The sequence below is a fragment of the Stigmatopora argus genome, chromosome 11 (assembly GCF_051989625.1).
Source record: "Stigmatopora argus isolate UIUO_Sarg chromosome 11, RoL_Sarg_1.0, whole genome shotgun sequence".
Lineage (NCBI taxonomy): Eukaryota > Metazoa > Chordata > Actinopteri > Syngnathiformes > Syngnathidae > Stigmatopora > Stigmatopora argus.
Window position 1 is genome coordinate 9,310,102 of NC_135397.1, and position 21,096 is coordinate 9,331,197.

The window sequence follows — 21,096 nt, forward strand, 5'->3', positions numbered from 1 at the left end:
TCAATGCCAACTCAAAACACTGGGCTATATATTTTCCAAACACCTCAGATTAATCACAGACTTTAATAATGCTTTGCAAATAAGGAGGCATGTCATCTTCTTCTCCCTTGAGCCGGGTGCCGTGCTTGCATTCTTCCCCTTGAGTCCCACAGGATGTCATCAAACACATCCCCACTGTACCTGAGGCAATGTAACAAAGAGCCAACAACAAATAAATTGTTAATCACAAAGGAGGACGAAAAAAAAATTGGGATTCATATTTCGGATAGATTGGCTCATTAATATAAACTAAAGCAGTGTGTAATGTTATGCAAATGTGGCCAGCACAGTGGTGTGTATTTCAGGTCCATCGAGCCTTCCTGACGATTATATTATGTTTAGCAAGCAGAGAGTGCTCCTTGCACTTTGATTTGATGAAGTACTTCATCAATCATTATCCAGACAGATCATTAGGGCTTCTGTGAATGACAAGACCAGCAAAAACATCAACTGCAGATTGCTCTGGTTCAACCCTTAAAACTTTAATTATACTTCAGAGTGGCATTCATCAGAGACATGAGTTGACAAGCGAGACAATCAATTGCGGCCACTTGTCAGTATTGGTGCCTTTAAATGACTTATTTTAAAAGTTCAGACTCTCTCCTCAACCAACCTGTGCTGAAAGATACTTCAGATAAAAAGCTAGTTTGGCAACTAAATGGATACTACAGATAGGTTTGTATTCCCTGTTTCCTCACATATTGTTCATAACTGCAACAATTTTGTGAATCTATAACCGTTTACAGAGGAATAAAAAGCTGTGGGAGGGATTATGTTTTTATTGTGCAATACATACCAGGACAAATATATATAAACCAGGTCACTGAATATATATATATTTTGGTGGTTCTTTTGAAAAAGAACATAGCTTCATTGAGCACAGTACCTTATCCAATAACCCTTTGTGCGGCACTCATATAACTCTCACCATTGACGGGATTAGACGTCCAATCTATTTTGACTGGAAGGGTTGGCAGCCGGCATTAAACTTGATTACTCACAATCACTCCCCTCAGTTTAAATGGTCATGTGTCATTTACCATTGCAGGCAATGAGTGAAATACTATCTTTTCTATATGTTTTTGTTTGTTTGTTTTTCTGACCCAAAAAGTCACTTGCCTTATAGAGAGTTAATTTTCTCCCCGTGCCCCATGGTGAGCTATTTTGGTGTGCAAGTGACCCCTGGTGAGCAGACGGGAGAATTCATAGTGTGAATGTTTGTGTTTTCCAATAACATGCTCAAGTTGGTATTAAATAAATACAAATGCCTTTTTAACAAATAACATTTTTATATGATAAAATATTTTATATAATCAAAATATTTTTGTTTAATCTATTTTCAATCTATAGATGAAAAAATAAAACATATAATTGAAGTTTCATTGTTTTTTTAAACAATAAATTAATAGGAGATTATTTACATTTTTTCAATTTTTTTTTAAATACAAATACTGAATACAGAGAAGATTTGCAATTTTATATTTACTATCAATACTCAGTCCTGCTTGCTTGACACTGACAACGATAGATGTCCTATTCATTTAAACTGGGTGGACTGGCTGCGAATGCTCATTTTTCAGTGCAAATGTTAAGCAATTATTCGCTGCCAGCCTCTCACCTTCATAATGGATTTGCTAAATGAGTTTAATGGGTGTCCTCGGTTTAGGCCTTTTCGCACGACTGGAAGAGCCAACATGCAGGGATGTATTTTTCATTGTGGCACAAAAAAAGCCACATTTTTGTTCAGACTCCATAGTTTTATCAATTCCCAATAGACCGTCAACTTCAAATGAAAGAAACAAGACCCACGCTGCGGATAGCATGAAATGCCTTCCAAGTATTATTCTGGCAAGTGACAGCTAAAAGGGAAATGTTTTCCAGGCAATTCACTTGATCCTAACACCTGACTGTTACCTTCAGCAAAACAGCAGCGAAATGCAAAGAAAGCTCTCGGGATCTGGCTCAAATGAACTGATTCAGCTGTGGGCACAGGCCACTGCTTTCGGTGTCCAAAACCATTAGTGATTTCTGTACTACTAAAGCTGTGCTCCCAGGTACGCGTTTCATTGAAATGAGGTCTACTTTCCACGGCAGAAACACCTCTGTGAGAATAGGAGACTTCGTTCTGAAGAAATGCAAAGAGCGAGAAATGCAGGCATGCCAGAAACTCAAAAGAACAATTTATTATCAAGAACGAGGATATGAAACAGACAGAAACAGAAAAAAAGCCTGTTCATCAAGTTAATTTGATCACGTTTGTGCTTGCAGCAAGGAGAAAATGTGAAAACTTGACAAATCCTCTCTTTTGGCCTATAGTGTAAACGGAGTTAATAACAAGTCGGCAGAAACTAGAGCAGACACGGCTCAAAACGGACAGGCTTTCAATATCATTTCTCTAAAGTGCTTAAAGTCTGATTTCAACCTTTTGACAGACTTCTTCCTTTGAATTACTTATACGTTCTAGTTCATCATTGCCAGTTGAAGGTGCGCTTCACCAGCCTAAAGAAGGTTCTGTTGTGTTCTTGCAGGTAAGAACGGAGTTGTTGGAGCACAGTGCTGTTGACGACCGGGTGCGGTCGTCCCTTGGACTCGTGCAGACATCGCTCTCGACCGTCACTTCGAATGCAATAAAAACCCTTCGTCTGGTTAAAGTAAAAATTGGAGGCCACTATCCTGGGTGGCAAGTTGAGGAAGCGCTCCACCTTCTGAAGTTCTGGCAAGGGATTGTGGATGAGCAAATCCCCGTCCACGATGTGAATCTGTTCCAGGGGAAAATAACGTAGCCAGTTGCGCACGTGGATGTCGTAAAGGCTCCTTTGAATGGCCTTATAGCGGGTATTCAGGGCGCCGTTTCGTACCAGGAGGTTCTCGATGGCTTGAACCGGCTTGTGGTTTTCCAGACGGTTGAAGTACACTTGCGTGTAGTCCGAGACGACCCGTTCGGCCGGGTCGCGTAGGATCAGGAGCAGTTTGATGGACGAGTTCATTGCCCTGATGCGTTCGGGTGCGAGAGTTGACGTGAAGTATCCTGGGGTCTTCTCGACTGTTATCTGGTGAGGGTATGAGTAGGGCATGAGTTCACGGTACCACTCTAAACCTTTGGAATAGTTCTCGTCCCAGTCAAAGAAATGCACCTCCGTTGCTGCGGCAGCGACCTCCGGGTGTATGTCCATCATTTCCAGCAGGGCTCGCGTGCCGCCTTTGCGCACCCCAATTATAATGCTATGTGGGGGTCTTTTGCTAGTCCCCGGAGGAGGAGACAAGGCCACATCTTCCTCGTTGTTAAAACTTACACCTGTTTGGGGGGGTGCAGCAGACGTTTGGAGGATGAGAAGAAAGGCAGACACCAGGAAACACGCCATGGTGAGAGTGGGAAATAATGACGGAGAGCCGAGAACAGGAACTTGTGTTTTAGCTGTAAACCAGATCTGGCTCTTTGGGCTCAGTGCTAACGAGACCGGCGGAAAGTGCAGGTTTTATCGGCCGTGCAATTTGGACAGCAGGAGAAGAAATTGCAGCCAGTCCACAGCACATCTGTAAGGTAAAAAAAAGAGAGAGAAAAGAGAAAGGATTTTAGATTTGAGGTATGTGCTGCAAGATGAATGTCTGATTTATATGGAAATGGAAATCCTCATTCCCCTGAAAATGCAATCTAGCCCTTAAATACAATCCACGTGTCCTGTAAGTGTATCGTCTCGAAAGGATGATATCTATTCGTCTTTCTCTGAGCCTCTTTCATCATCCTCCATCCAATCTTCTTTCTCTTCCCACTGCATCAACCCGTTATGTAGTGATTCTGTAATTTCTCAGGCTGAAAAATGTCTAGCAAAGCAGCTCGTTAGGAAACATAACACAGCAATGCAATTGTGGCTGAAGGCCAGTCGGCCCAACAAGAGCTCCCTGTCTTGCTTTACTAGCCTAGAATCCATACGACAATCAATACACATACTGTCTCTCCGCAGACTACCTTCATATCAGAGCCTGAGATTTATAAAGACACATTTTGCTCAGGAAATCAACTGCGTTCCCGCTTGTAGGCGACTTTGATTTCCTATAATTGTCAAGAAGGATCAATTGTAGGACATCCGTATCCAGCCGACTCACCAACTCATTGAGCTTTTGAGTTTTGGTATTAAATTAGATTGACCATACTGATGAGAACAAAGAATAACAATGGAAAATTAAATGAAAATAAATAAATATATATATATAGTATATATATATACTATATACTATATATATATATATAAATATATATATATATACATTAAGTACATATGTACATACTGGGGGGCCCAGTGGAGCGAGTTGTTCGTGCGTCGGCCTCACAGCTCTGGGGTACGAAAATGAGATGAGATTTACATACTGCTAAGGATAAGCTGTACCGATAATGAATGAATATATGCACATATGTTTTTATGTGATGTTTTCCTGCTTTAACTGTATATCATTAATTATGATCCAAAAGCTTGTTTTCAGAAGCTGTTTTGGGGAAAACAATCAGGGTGAGTTGTTGCTGACACAAGGCTAGTCAAAACAAAGGAGCCAAGCTTTGGAAACAATTAGATCCTGGCTAAGGTCATTTTCACAAGATAGTGCTTGCATGGGAAAATATTTTGAGAAACACCTGCATGTCTTATGCATAATTTTCATTTGAAAAAGATCATGAGGAGTGCAGGAAGGTTTTGCAGGTTAAAGTTGAAAATCCTCATTTAAACTTTTTTATCATCGAAAACGCGAGTTAAAATATAAATGGTTAAATTGTTAACTTTTCCTTTGCATGTCAAATGTCAAAAATATGCAATGGAATTAAATATCTGAATGATATTTATTTAAAAATAGATGCTTAATTTAATTTCAAGATATGAAGTCATAAATTATAGACTGGAAAAAACTAAAGCAACATACGTAATGGTATCTTTTAGTGTAGCCAAATGTGTTTAAGCATATTGTGATGTATACAATTTAACAACATGTACTATCCATCGATCTTTAACAACATGTACTATCCATCGATCAACTTCCAAGTGACATGGTTCAAGTGGCATATTACATTGATTTTCCACGTGGCCTCAGTCACGACAGGACCAGTGTGGTTGTACAGTGAGGTCTTTATAGGCTCTAATTTGCTCTCCTGCCTGTCAGCCATTCCACGGCAAGGAGCTGCCACGTCCAATGCGAACAGCTCAGCAGCTTCACAAGTTTCCTGTCTCATCCAATCCCACTCATCTCACGGAACGCCACCTCCAGGAAGGAGCCATTGTTTCAACATGACACTGACCCTCATTTCTTTTTTCCCCCCAATGGATAGTTATCTATTCACTCATACTACTTCCATATCGCAAAATAACTGCAATTAAGTGATCACTTTTCCACGGTGACTTGCTCGCATGTCCTTCAGACGCACGACAGGTGTATCATTTCAATCCCCTGACATGTGAACAGCAGCAGTCGTCGGAACAAACGGGCAAGGTGAAATTTAGTCTTGGTGGAATTGGACAGTTACTGGGAACACTCCACGCACAGCTGTTTGCAAGGTTAATTTGTGAGCAGCATATTTTTTGTCCATCATTTAGTTAGCAGACAACTTCGTGGATGATCATGAACATACGGCATATGGCAACATCAAAATTAAAGAATGAGACTTAAGTATTCTTAAATACTGTAGGGAACGTTTTTTATTTTTTTTTAATGTGTGAAATAAGTTGTTGTTATACATTGTTTTTCACTTCCTTAACCAGCAGGATTTTTTTTTTGCACAGGCTTAAACACGGTATCTGCTGATGTCATAAAAACTTTAGTTTCTTACCTGCACCTCCCACTACATATACAGATAGTAATTAAATATGCACAAAAAATATTTAAATTTGCTTAGTAATCAGTCATCTTGCATCCACTCCAACAAAAGTGTCAACAAGTTGGCTCGTCATCAAAAAATCCAAAAGGGAGACATTAAAGCCTGTTGGTTCATAAGGCCAAAAAGAATTACATAAACTCTTACTCTACACATCAAATGTCTTCTGTTTTTTTTTTCTTTCTTGCCAACATATGAAGGATCAACCACATAAAAGTAAAGATATGCTGTATTTTTTAGCTTTTAAAATGAACATTCTTTGCTTACCAGTGCCTTTTATTGAATCACCTTTGAGTCTGTACTGTGGCTTTAACTACTGAATTTTATGTGTTATTGTATTCCTGTAGGGTTTATATTGGATATAACTCTCTTTTATTTCACTTGTACATCTTGTTATATGCTGTATTTTACAGCGCATTTGGATTTTATTTGTTACGTCTCAATGCCTTGGGGTCCAAATTCTACTAAATGCCTAAAACTAAATCAAATTAGTTATCAAATTATATTCAGACCTTAATTTGTGACTATTATATACAAATACTGTACTAAAAAAATGTGCCGTTACTAAAATAACCAAGATATGCAATGCATAATGATAACACATATTAAAAGGGAGTTCCTCTTTTTGTTTTTGAAAGAATTCAGAATAAGAAGGCATTAAAGACACAGTATCACAAATCCATCTAATTCTCCTCTTCCACTCGAGCTGATCATTATAACGCCAGAGAGGAGCCCTGGCTCAATTTTATTAAGACCTTAAAAAGTTGTCTGCCACGAGAGCAAAAGGGCTTAGTAAAAAGGGCAGTCTTCAGATGTGTGCTATTCATTATATCTCAGCCGACAAAGAGAGAAAGGCTGCACAGGTTTACTGCGCCGCAGGGGTTGGCTTTCCTCTAATTAACCCAAACAGCTGGCACTATACATCTTCAGATCAAACCCTCCACTAAGCCTGCTGCCATCAACTGTGGCAAACAGGCGATATTGTACAGCCCTGCCTTGCTTCTTTAATGGCCGCTCATTGTGCACGTTAGTACGAAATAATTACAACAAGAAAGAGGCTCAATCACAAAGACGTTGAGAGAAAATGATTGATTATTGTTAGAGTTCTCCGAAGAATATACATTTTAATTAGATGCGTGGAACAGCTGCTTTATCTTTACACCATTTTATGGCATCCTGCAGCGGATAACGACCACGTGTTTATGAATTTTTCATGTATGTATGTAAAGACATGTCATTGCATCTATTCTCCCTTTCAATAACATTAACTTTTAAAGTAATAACTTTTTTTTAAACTTTGCCCTGACTGAACATTGGGGTATTGCCAAAGTGATATTCAAATAGGTTTAATATACTAATAATAATAATCATCATCATCATCATTATATAATTAATAACATATTAGATCAATGGTTCTCTTTTAACCAGTGCAGAATTTAATGGTATTTTGTCCATTTCGGGTCCAAACATTGATGGAAATTTCCGTATTGCACCACCATGCAAGTGAAAAAAATAGTGACCTGAAAATGTCTTTGAGCAAAGAGCTCAACTTCAAAATAAATAAGCAGAAGAAACAAAAATAACAAAGGAAATCAAAGGAAAACTATTATTATAGAGGCGGTCCTCCTAAAAGTAATGATATTTTATTGCCTGTATTACAAGTATAGGTGACACAGAGGTTAGCGCATGTCTGTTTGTCTGTATGTTTGTGTTCAAGATAACTCAAGAACGTATTAAAGGATTGTTATTAAACTTGAAGGATATGTTTCTGATATGAAATTGGACAGGTTTTGGAGTCACGAGGTAAAAGGTCAATAGCCACAGAGCTCAGAATTTTGTGATGACACAACCTACTGTTACATTTCATCCTGAAAAATCTGACGTCTGTGAAGCTATTTCAACATTCCACGATTAACAACTCAGCTATTGTGCAAGAATTGATTCTAGAGAAGCAGCATTGGAGAATTTTCCCTCCATGTTTGGAATGGAAATTACGCCTCCACTTAGCTGCACAGTATTATTTGAATATTTCAGGGCGAACAAAAGGATACAACAATATTCTGATCGACTGCAACATGTGAGAAGAGTCCTTTGCTGTAAATTTAATGAAGGGGCAATCTATCTTCTCATTAATTGCAGAGACATGTGGCCCTGCACACTAATTACAGTGCTTCACCTGTGATTTCTTTTAAACGCAGCTTTCAAGCAAATGGTTTTGCAACATTTTCCATTCTTCCTTCCTGTAAAGTGGTTTCATTTGGAATGCTGTCTCTTCTAACTACTGCAGGCATTGCATAAAACAATAGGCTATGATGCCTGTGGTTTGTGCCAGCTAAACATGACCTGCAAATTTTATATGAACACCAAATCCCTTTTAAACACACAAAAAAACGTTTCCGCATGATGATGAGGCTTTGACAATCTACCTAAATTCTATTGTACATGATTGTCAAGCAGCAACATCTCTTGTGTCTGTGTTACCAACCCCACAGCATAAAGGGAGTCAGTTCAATTTATGTATTTGTCTATGATCCGAGATGTTCCACAAGCATCAGCTGACATTGGGTCAAATCCCGACAGGCATTTCCCAGATAAAAGGGACCAAATTTCTCATCACCTTGGAGCAAGCAATTCCCCGGCCTGAGAATCATTCGGAGTCATGTTCCAATGCTGGTCAGAAAGTACAAGAAAAAAATGAATCAGTAAGTACTCTGGTTATCGTCGCTGTGATAACTCACTCGCAATTTCTATGTTGCTTCCCAGCAGGTACATCATCTTTCACTGCCATTAACGATGATAGGTGTCCAATCATGTGCCTTATCTACTTGCTCACCTGCGAATTTAAATTAGCTTGTCACCACCAGACATCCAATCAAATGAATATTTCTACCGGATAAGGTTTGATAAATTGTTAGAACCTGCAGATAATTTTCAAATGATTGGGATTTTAAGAGATCCAAAATATTATAAAACACGCAAGACATTGAGTCAGGGCGCAACCCCGTCCATGTGTCTGCTGGGATCGGCGCCAGTAGCCCTGCAACTCTTGTGCGGATAAAGGGTACAAACCAATGATGGATGAACATTGAGAGTAAGCCAGATACAGCCAAGAGTTGAGCAGCTTGCGTTGGACAATACACCCTAGGGCAAAGCATATATTACATAGTATTTCATTTGCAACTCATATGCTATCGGCGTAGTGTACAAAATCATTAAATCACAACCTGTTTCTCTTCATAACTTTTTTTCCCAATGTTTTCCTTCATGCAAGCTGTTGTCTCACTACAACTACTATGAACCCAGGTGACTTTTGAAGGTCAATAAAATAGAAAATCTCCACTTGATTGTAGTAACCCTCGCAAAGTATCCCAAAGCTGAAAGAAAAAAAATGTGGAAACAACTTAAACTACATATTTAAATCACATCTGTAGTTGCATTTAAAATCCCTTGTAGCGAAAGAAATTTATAAAATATTACTAATCAGATTTTCCTTTAGAAAATGTGCAAAGCATGGTGGTAGAGAGGTACATCATGCATTTGATAATACATTTACAGGCAATAAATTAAATCAAAATACAAACTTTATGTTTACAGGATTTTTCCAAAATGGCACAGCCTTGAATTTTGAGTTGTAACAAACAAACATGAATACAATACAATTCAGTGCTACGGCAGAGGACTGGGACTGGTTTGTTCACTCATTGACCACATGTAAACTAATCACCAGACCAATTTCTAATAGGAATACTTTGTTATATACTATCTTCTTTTTCAGTACTTTCATCCTGGCAGGGCCGCCAGAAAAGACTGGCATCCCGCCAGGTTTATAAAGCGCAAGAGGAAACACTGAATAATATTCTAAAAAGATCTGCCACTTTTCAAACACATTTGAACTATACTGTATCTTGTTTATTTCTCCAAACTACAGCTGGTATGTAATTTTTAACAACATCGACTTGGAAAGCCTTTCTCTCTTTGGCACAAAAACCTCCCGTTGGAAGTCTCATATCAGCGATCCGCCAGTGTTTTCCTGCCATCACAAATATGTGCTGTGGGCTGCCAAGCACTGATGTGATCCAACACTACACTGCAAGTATCCAGATAATAGTGTGCTGAAGTTAGAGCTCATTTTCGGGTTTTGCACGCATCAGAGTAAAAGTATCACACAGTCATTTACGAGTCTTTCAGCAGCAGGCCATGGCTGGCGTGCTTTGGTAAATACGCATGATGGAAGATGCAGGGCATTCATGGTGAGACACAAACAAAGCAAGCCATGTAACAGCTGGAGAGAGACAACTGCAACAGCAGATAACACGCACGCTTATGATATTTAAAGGTCTTTGTAGAATTTTTAAACATTTAGATTTCTTGGTCATAGCACAACTGTCACAGCATTTTCAAATTTTGCCGTGACCTTAAGAAGAATAAAGTTTTACCTCATCACCATTAGTATTTCCAGTTGTCACAAGCTGTTCCAAAAAGATTAGGCTAATACAGGTGAAAAAGCATTTTTTTTCAGAAAAAGCCACGAATCATAACGATATGCTTTCAAGGTCATCCCTTTTCATAAATCACACCCTAAATCATCAACAGCGCAAATGATGCCTGCAAGAAGGAAGCATTACAAGGGAATGAACTCAGTTAGTGACTTACAAAGTCCTACTTGCCAGGCAAATAAGAGCTTAGGAAAGTGTTTCTCTAGGATAACGATCTCCTCCTCCATTTCTTGCCAAGAAATGCCTTGGAAGCCTCGACTTCTCTATGCGAGCACATATCAATAAATTAGAATACAGGTTCTGATGCCTCAGTGCCAATGTCGCACCAAGCAATTATTTAGCATGTTTCAACTCAGCTTTATTTACTTTGTGCCAAGGCCATTATGTCAGTTATAACAACTGTCAACATATCCCTACAAGATCAATACTGGTGATGGAAAATGTAAGTTTTAACTGTTTATAGGGTGATTTAACTCATTGGCTGGCATTGACGGCGCTAGGCGTTCAACCCCTTTTGACTGGAAAGGGAGAATAAATAAGGCACTACATACCATAAAGGCAAAATAATTGTTGCCTATTTTCAAGACGAACAAAGAAAAAAAAACTTTAAGAGGTTTAAGTCCTATTTGTAAAAGAAAATTAATGCATTTTATTATGTAATCTTAAATGGCTGAACTTGTATTTAAGTTGTAGTCAGTGATGGTGTAGTTGAAATATTACAATGGTGAAGTTTGACATTTGAAAATGTAATATTTTAACTAGTCAATAAAAATAATTATAATATATATTCTAATGTAATTTATGTAAATGCATTGATATTAAATAAACTTTGACTATATTCTCAAAATAAAAATGTAACTTGCGGTAAAATAATTCCTATCATAACGTGATAATATCCCTAAACAGGATAATTCATGCCAAGATATTTTGCCAAACCTGGGATTATACTTATATAAATATACTCCTCGGGATATATAAGTAATAAAGTATTTGGGGAATGGAGTCTGAGCACTATGATTTGTTTTTTGGCATTGCCCCTGCCAGGCAGAACAGGCCCAATATTTTGCAACCAAAACATTAGGATGGGGGAAAAAAAATAAGCGCTCATTCACAGCAACACTGAACACCTGTATCAGCATTCTGTCACTAGATTCGTTATCTTGTTCCTTATGGCAAGCGTACCTATGGCAGGTTTGAAAGTAATCCCTCTATATAATTCAAATAACTGGCGGGGGACTGTTTGGAAAGTAATGACAATATCTGAACATCTGCCATGCTCTGTATCTGACAGAATCGGGTTGAGGAGACAGAGGGAATAAAACATTGTGCCATTTCAGCAGGGTGACTTTCAAAACAGAATCATCTGTACAGACCTGATACTCAACCCAAAAGCTATCATTAAAGCCCCTATAAGGCTAATGAGGGTATCGCATTATTCCCCCCAAAAGCAAGATGCAGACACAGTGCGTTTGATCATTTTTGTGTCAGAATGATGTATGACGCCCATGCTCAAGATTAATCAACACGACTTTAAGTAAGAGACTTCCTCAGACATTTTGTTGCACTGTTCTTCACGTATATGTCATCAGTCACCCCTCCTCTCCCTCCACGGACCAATAAAACCAACCATACTGTTTACGAGAGATAAGAGGCAAAGGAGGTCGCAGGACCAATAACTTGTTTTATCACCCCAGGTTCTTGCAGCTAAAGCCATTTCATAGGTAGACTTGCTGAAGAAGAATTCTTCATTAGACAATTTTCGGAAGCAAGTATCAGGGGTGTCATGGGGAAATAAAATAGATTTTCAATAGGACATTGCTTATTGGCTTGCTGTGTGTGCTCTCGCAATCTTTTGAAATGAGTCAACGGGATTATGGGCCAATAGGTATGTAGGTAAAAGGGCACACACAGTAATTATTAGTACAATGTAAGCAAGTGAAAAAGGCGTATGTGTCTTGAAATGAATGCCTCGGAAAGACATCATCATGTTTTATGTTAGTTTTCCATAATGCATTCTTTAAGATAACATAATGTCAAACAACACACAAATACAAATCCTTTTTTTATATAAATGATTGAAGTGGAACATTTCAAGCATGTTTTTACTGTATGGAGCAATTATGAAGTGCAGCAAATTCAAGTAGAGATTGGATGGAAGTACAGATCACTTTTAATTCAGCAACATCGCTATCTGACTAAACCTTATATGGGAATGATTAAAATCTCATGAACTCAATAGTATGCATATTAAGTGGGGAAACGAGGAATATAATTAAATGTTCTCCCACCAGATTGGGAGTGGAGAGTCTTGCCATTGATTGTATTGTCTCATTTTTTCAATATATACTTAAAGTTTAACTATAACTTTCATAGTTTATATAGTGCTATGTTGTTGCACAGCATGGTACACCAAATGTGATCTACATTTTAAAGATTAGCAAGAAGTTTCACATTGCCATGAGTAAAGACCACAAAACAAAATGTAGAAAAGAGTAAAACAACAGTGAAGTGTATTAGGTCATCCACGTGCCTTTATCTTCCTTTCAACTCCCAAAACAGACACCAGGGCTCCATACGTATTAGACAAAGAAAAGTTTGAAATTGAAGATTAACTTTTGTAATACTGCTTGTATATTGAAAATTGACACATACAGGACCTGTACATTATTTTCTTAGAAAATTGTGTTTTCCATTAGGTGTTTGGTTGGATAATAGAGCTGGGATTTATTTCACAATTTATTTCCAAATGAATCTAACCAGATGAATTAGTATCTGTATTTCCCTTCTTTCTTTCTTTTAAACATTGCAACAAACTTAAGTAGTGACATGTGGGTGGTAATTGCTGCCTACATTCTGAATGAGGCTTAAATTACTTATGGAAATGAGTGCTTGTCATTGTTTAGATGGCCTTATTACAGAGTAATCAGACATTTAGCATATCATTTCGCCGTATTTAACTCCAAGTACTGTTATAATTGTCATTTACTGGGCGATGACTTTGCAATGACTCTGCCTCTTTGCTGGGTGTCTTGCTTTGAATCCCTGACCAGTGGAAGTGTTACTGGAATATAAATTTAACATCTGAGGCTCCAACAACTCAGTCACATGCAATCTAGGGATATCTAGCTGGACCCCCATTAGGTTGCCCAAGCACTCAGATATCTGCTGCCCTAAAAAAAAAATCATCAATGTGCCCCATTTGTTGCACAGGTCGCTAAAAGCTTTCTATTTCATTTTTCATAATTGCTGTGTTCGCCACTGTGATGGGCTCTCTGCTGAGTTAAACATCTAATACAAGCATCCAGTTTTAGTGAGAGAAAACAATTTAGAAATACAAATTATTAGTTGTATCTGAACCGAATAATAGGCTCCTATGTTTAAGGTTTTCCGGCCCAAAAGTTACAAGCAATACAGCTGAAGTATGATAACATAATTGATGAGAATTATCACATAACCATCATCACCATTTCATAATTGGCAACTGACAGAAATACAAGCATGTTAAAGAACTGCTTCAGACAAATTGCGGAATTGTAAAAACACCAAACAATGTAATGAAGATATTTGCATACGAATGTCAATATGTTTGGATTTGAAAAAGAAGATGCCAAGGATAAAACAATAGCCTCTCTATCTCTATCTTCATGTCTGTCCCTCTATCTCTCTATTTTAGATGCTGTATAGGAGACTCTAATGTTTTTTGAATTGCTTATCAATATGTCACTAGACATTTCACAATCATACATCATTTTACACAGTAGGATACATGTTTTTCATAAGTTCTGACTATTAGAAGAAGCTTATCTCAGGTTTAAAAAAAATAAAGTTAAGTGTAAGATTGCTGCTAGGTTTGAAACGCTGGAGCAAGATCTTGAAGAGTCTCTTTCAGTACCACAGACAGTTCCCAGCACAACTTCTGGAGACTGTGGTTTTCTTAATAAACATGAGCTCAAGATGTCCGTAACACAACTTAGCTATCTCGCTCGGAATACATCTACGCAGAGTAGATATTTTCTTCAGTGCTCTCTTTATAAGGTCCAATAGAAACGGGGAAAACGTTTCAAAAACTTTAATCCATGCTAATCACCATCATCTGGTTTTCTCGCCTCATGAAAGTGCGTCCACCCACACGCTGGGAAGCAGTATTTACAGCCTGGCCTTGCAGGGGCATATGAATCAAAACAAATCGTTCTCCTCTAGACAGGGTCGTGATCTCCCCCCGGAAGAAATAGCACCGTTAATCTGTCAAATATGACATGGCTGGGACAAAGAATAGCAGCCACACATGGGTAAGGAACAAAACAGACCAGTTGGAATTTGCCAAGCATTTTTTACCCATCCACTGTATTCATTTATGGAGTAATATTGCTACATTGAAAGTACGGGTTTGATATCCCCCTGTCAAATCCTTATATTTCCATGTGAGTTAGCCTGAAATTTAATGTTGCCATGGCACCAAGCTATGTGATTTTAAAGCAAGATTTCGAATGAATTTATCATTCTCCTCTGGTGTTTGCACATTAAATCCCTGCTTGTTAAGTGTGTTAAAAGTTCGGATGGAAAGATAAGTGTAGATGAAAAGTGTACAAGGCAGAGATTACATGCAAACTAGAGAATGTAACGCTCAGTGCATCGCTGGCAAAATGAGCAGTGCAAATGAATGACAGTTTCGATTTATACATCTGTTAATTTAAGTTAGAGTAATTGGCTCAAATAGATAGTTAATGCCTTTTCCCCAAACATAGCTATTCCTTTTTAATGATACATTAACAACTTCATTAATTATTTATAATCAGTTCACTGATGGCTTGTTGACTGCCACTCAACCCCAAACTCGCTGTAGATGAATGTTGTTGCTCATTTTGGCACAAGAATCAGCAAATAGAGGTACACCTACTGTGCAAGGATGCAAATGTACTAGCTTGGAACATCATTCTTTGGGAGTTCCTTTTTAGGATGTTTAGCTCCTTGCCGTTTCAATCATACTACACTCTCTAAAAAAAACTAGCATCAATCTCCGCCCTGAGGGCTGAATTTAGACTCACGTTGTTGACGAAGATGCACCATCCAAGAGTCAGTGACAATATCAGAATTGCTTTTGATGCGGTTCTGTGCCTGCACATGGTGGAGATGCGTCTCTAAGTGATGTGCAGCATATGGACAAAGGTCTTAGCACCGCAAATTTCTGCCTGCTGCACTTTCATGAATTATGGAATTCAGCACAAATATGCAAATCTGGGCATTAGCCTAGTTATACTGCTGTACTGTAACTCACAGTGACTTATTTATTATGTATGAAGTGAATATTGGAGTGAGAGGTCCTGGCAGTTGGCTTTTCTCAGATGCACAGTTTCACATCATGATGAAGAATACATAGTGAGAGAGGTATCTCCAAATGGCAAGCATCCTTCCACTCTGAGGAACAATTAGAGCCTGCGTCTGCGCTCAATTGCCAAGCTACTTAAAACAACAATGGCTTGCACTGGATTCGGAAGCTTGGATACAGATACAGAGAGAATAAGTGTGCAGTTGTTGCTAATCCTCTATTTCCCCCCACAAGGCTGATCCGATCAGTGATTAGTCCGGAGAGGCAGGATGGTGAATGAAAAACATGATGATGTATTAAACATGGCACAATCCAGGATCAGGGATTTCACCTCGGTTGTAGTAAATATCATATAGGCAGTCAAGATGCTAAATCAAGAAGTCAGCCTGCTGCTAGTCAATTTTGAAATCTAAACTAAGATGATCAACATTATAGCAAAGTATTAAAAAAATATCAAAGACTCAACACTGAAATGTTGAACCTGGATACGATATTCAAAGTATCGACGGTTAGGTATTATGTTATTTGTTCTTGCATGACCACAGCTCACCAGAAATTTGTTGTTATGGAGTAAATTTGATTGATTTGGATAGTAATAGAAGGTCTAGCCCTTGTGAATCATCAGCTTCGTCATTGCCAATAACACTGAAATAATTCATAAAAGTATGATCCGGTAAATATCTTCTGGAGTCCACTAATGAGCTTTCAAAAGCATTAGATCATTTATTTAATTATTTTTAAGCCCAAGGTACAATCTCTTCCACAGGAATGCACTTGGAAACAACAACACGCCCATTTGTAACTGACGCCAAATTTATGAGTTGCAATAAAATCTGTTATTTCAAGGAAACGCCAGAGTAGAATTTATTGTTTAATTTAAAACCACTTATTGGTTCACAGAATATAAAATGATATAAATTCATTGCACTGTATTTCCAATGGAATACAAGCATTTGGATGTCTTTAAAGTTGCCTTGGATTTTAAATGAATCCCACTCAGCAGCTGCCGTTTTCCCAAGGCTGAAGTCTTAGAACACAACTAGTTCCTGCTTCCTATTCCCTCTAGAACCTACTCTTTGTTCACACACTCTTTATTTACTATTCTATTTTAATGCTTGTGGCACATGCTCGCTCAGTCTAATTTGACCCACATTATTTACCACAAGTAGCTCATCCATTATAAATATCCTTCTTTGGCCCACTTGTGGTGATGGCAAATGAAAACCAAAATGGGAAAACCAGCAACAGCATAAGCATTTAAAATGCTTACTATACACAAAAAGGAAGCATACATTGAGGGAGAGTGACACTTCACATAATTCTTGGCAAAAGAGAATTTTAATACAAGTTAAATGATTTGCATGTTGATGGTAATAGGCATTGAATCCATTTGAATTGAGAAGGATGGCAGCCAATGAAAGAACGAACTCAGTTCAAATGGATAAGACGTCGAAAACGGAAAAGGCAATTTAATCAATTCATTTCTATCATCACGCATGCCACCGAAAGAGTAAATCAAGAGAGTGGTGGTTAAAAAAAGGATGGTTTCCTTTTCTTGTTTTGTCTTATGTTGGTATCGTAATCTACACGTTGCATTATTGTATTGTGTTGATCAAATACAACAAACATTAATGCAAAAGTCCCAATGATTTCTAGATGTTTTTTTATACTTAACCTAAGTCAAAGCCTTGAAATGAATCATGAAAACTGTTGAACTAGAAGGCCCTTTGTTGTTCATTCATATTTTTTTCTCCTTGATGAATAAACCAACATGTTCCAGACATCCACATGCAGAGAAAAGCTCAAGAATTAATTAGCATTTTAAACAAATGTCTCTGTATTCCGCGGTTAATAGTTTTCATTTCTTAATTGAACAAACAAACCTTCATCAAATATTAATTCCTCTTCCTTGTTGTTTTCAATTGCTCTTGATTAGAAAAACGTTGAGGGGAAATATTTTTGTTTTTGTTTTGCTTTATTCTTTCCTTCGCTCTGTCTCGTTCTATGCTAAAGTGGAGCCAATTGGACCAAGTCCATCAAATAAATAGGAAATCACTCACTGGAAAAAGATTTTCTTGTCATCTCCTCCTCCACCTTTTAAAATCTTGCTAGAAGAATTTCTCCTCACAATATGGAATATATACTATTCTCTGACTGAGTACAAATATCCATCAAAGACCATTGTTTTTTTTTCAAATATGATTATTAACATTTCCACCAAGTGGTACTGATTAGCTCAGTTTGATTTCAAATGACAGTACAGTATATAGATTGCTGTATGAGCAACATATATATTGAGGGAGAAATCGTGTCAGAATGACAGCAAGACTGAAAAGAAAAATCCTAAAGCAAAATCCTGGTTTCTAGGAAACGTCCTTCATATTTTGGGTAGCATGACTGCAAAACACAAACAGAATATCTGTCCCATTTGAGCTTCCAATAAACAGATGCTCCATTCAGCAGAATCACTCGGGTAGAAAAATAACGAGTGACCAAGCTTTCATCTTGACCTTCTGTCCTTATTCATCAGCCCATGTCAGAATATTAGAAGTTCCCATGACCCAGTGCATCTGAAGTCATTGGTCCATTTGATTCCACTGAGTAAATTGCCCTTTTTGAAAAATTATGGTAATGTTTATTGACTCCACATCCATGGGATTGGTACAGTGGAAAGTCCGTGAGTAGCCCAGTTTGGATGTTGACAAAAATGCTAATTAAAATAAAAACTTTGTAAAATAAAAACAAAAGACCAAAGCATGTCCCCGTCATCTTTCGCTTAAAAACATGGTTGTTCCTTTTTGCACTTGAGCATGCGGCAATTAAAATGTGCAGTGGGTATGTGAAAGAGCTTATAACACTTGACAGCAGTTAATTTACATATGTTGAACTATTATTTTTATTATTTGACTCCATTGACACATTATTTATGTGAGTGTGAAGAATGTTATAATGCCACATGCTAATGTTACAGATTTCAACAGTTAATCTTTCAGGTATGGTTTGATTTTAAGGTACACAAGGACTTCCCAGAGAAGCGCCACACATGTAGAACAAATGTGTGTCCAGATTTCAGAACAGATTGTGTATTACCTGAAAGGTGTAGGTGTAAATGATCTGTTTATATTCAGTCCAGGAATTTAGCATAGCTGTGAATTGAAAAGCCCCACTAACTCTCTCAACCATTCATATGTATAATTACTGTCAGAGCAACTTTAGTACAGTGTGTGCAATACTCATCTCATCTGATCTCATTTTCTGAACCGCTTTATCCTCATTAGGGTCACGGGGGGTGCTGACTTCGGGCCAGAGGCGGGGGACAACCTGAATCGGTGGCCAGCCGATTGCAGGGCACAAGGAGACAGACAACCATGCCCACTCACACCCACACCTAGTGGCAATTTAGAGTGTCCAAACAGCCTACCATGCATGTTCTTGGAATGTGGGAGGAAACCGGAGTACCCGGAGGAAACCCACACAGGCCCGGGGAGAACATCCAAACTCCACACAGGTGGACGTGACCTGGATTTGAACCCAGGACCCCAGAGCTGTGAGGCCGACGCGCTAACCACTCGCCCCACCGGGCCGTCCGTGTGCAATACTGAACATATCTAAATAATTGGCTTGGAACACACATGAACTTATCAAAAGATAGCACGTGATATATAATTATTCACCCTGGTCATACAGTGGCTTTTCGTCTTTTGAAAAAAATCCCTGATATTTCAGATGGGCACAGGTTCCCATAAGTTAATAACCGCAAGCATATGTAATGAAAGGTGATATGCACAGCCGGTCGCAATTTGAGTCTCCTGATGTAAAAAGGTAGCAGTTGAAATTTTCGAAGCAGGTTTAACATCATAGACTATGGGACGATGAAGGAGTATCAATAGTGTATTAACCCTTTATTGGGTAGTCATTTTACTCATTCCATGTCATTAACGACGCTAGATGTCCAATTCATTTTGACTGGGAGAACGAATTGGACGTCTGAAGCAGTCAATGGCACTGAAAAATGAGCATTCACAGCCAGTACTGTGAAATTACAATAAGTAAACAAAAATATTTTTTTAACACATTAAAACCCCAAATGTGATCTTACGTATATTGAAACCAGGTCTTTATGAGGTTGCATTTTTTTATCATTATGAAAAACAAAAACTTGAATGGTTATGGTCTCTTCACCTTGCAATATCAAGTAATTTGGTCTTAGAACAGCCCACTAAATCCATTTGAAATTGTCTGTTGGCCAAATAATACAAATAAAATGAGCTAAAACCATTTATATGCCAAGTTAAAATTGCAGGCACCTTGTACTGTATCTAATTTATTTATTAGGTATGTCATTTTAACATTTTTTTTTTATAAATACTTGATCTCTTTAGGATTTCTTTACCAACAAGTAATATCAATGTGTATTTTTTTAAATTGAAAGACTGATTTAGTTCAAGGCAATTTAAAAGAAAAAGAAACACCTAGACTCACCTGTGAAAATTGATTTTAAAAAAGAATTCAATCCCATGAGTGACAAAAAACACGTGCAAGACACACCCTCGCAGTGTGTATTTCACAAAGACAAAGCAGAAAAAAGATGTGAGAAAAGTGGTTACTTCGGTGAGGATGTCAGAGGGTCGCGTGGCGTTTTTTTCTTTTCTTTCGGGAGCATTTAATGATCATGCAGATGAAGATTATGCCGAAGGAAGGAATGCATTTTTCTTCACAGCCGGTCCACGTAAACAGTGAATAAATGAAGCCGTTTGTTTCTTCTATCGCTTCTCGGATCAGATGCAGGAGAGGAAAGGAGTCGAACGCTTTCACTGCTCTTTCTGACGAGCTTGTACACAGACACGCGTGGAAAGAGAAGAGAGACAGAGAGCGAGAGGAAGAGAGAGAGAGAGAGAGAGAGATGGCAGGATGGAGGGAGGTTCTATGAGCTGAGTACTGTCAGGTGATCAGGTCAAGGTGCTCTCCATACAATTAGGTGGTGCCAAGATGATCAGGCACAATCCTTATATAAACGATCCACCATTGCTTGTTCTCCTTAGGCTGTTGGGTGACTTGGACCCTATTAAAGATGAAACTGGGTGATACCAGAATGGTAGCCAACTAATTACAAGGTACATATCGACAAACATCCTGTCACATCAAAAACGATATGATTATTGGAGATGTTTTTGTGTTTGTATGAGTGGAAGGATGCCACATGAACCTATTCAGCCAAAGAGAGAACAGGCAAACACAACACAGCATTAGCTGAGATTAGTGAAATTGTGACAAATTAAAAAGACTGGCCAACTACAGTGCACCAGCCAAAATCATTTTGTTAAAAAATGGTTTGTTTGGGGGTCCAAACTCATTCATTAGTTTGTTTGTTGCTTTATCCA

General features: G+C 38.2%; 1 protein-coding gene across 1 annotated transcript; it reads right to left on the reverse strand.

The window, feature by feature from the left end:
- Nucleotides 1-900: 900 nt before the first annotated feature.
- hs3st1l1 (heparan sulfate (glucosamine) 3-O-sulfotransferase 1-like1) lies at nucleotides 901-20,572 on the reverse strand. The gene is made up of 2 exons (XM_077613333.1): nucleotides 20,323-20,572; nucleotides 901-3,573 (listed from the first exon to the last, which is right to left on the reverse strand). The coding sequence occupies exon 2, from the start codon at nucleotides 3,399-3,401 to the stop codon at nucleotides 2,508-2,510; it is 894 nt and encodes a 297-aa protein (XP_077469459.1). The 5' UTR covers nucleotides 3,402-3,573; nucleotides 20,323-20,572; the 3' UTR covers nucleotides 901-2,507.
- Nucleotides 20,573-21,096: the final 524 nt, after the last annotated feature.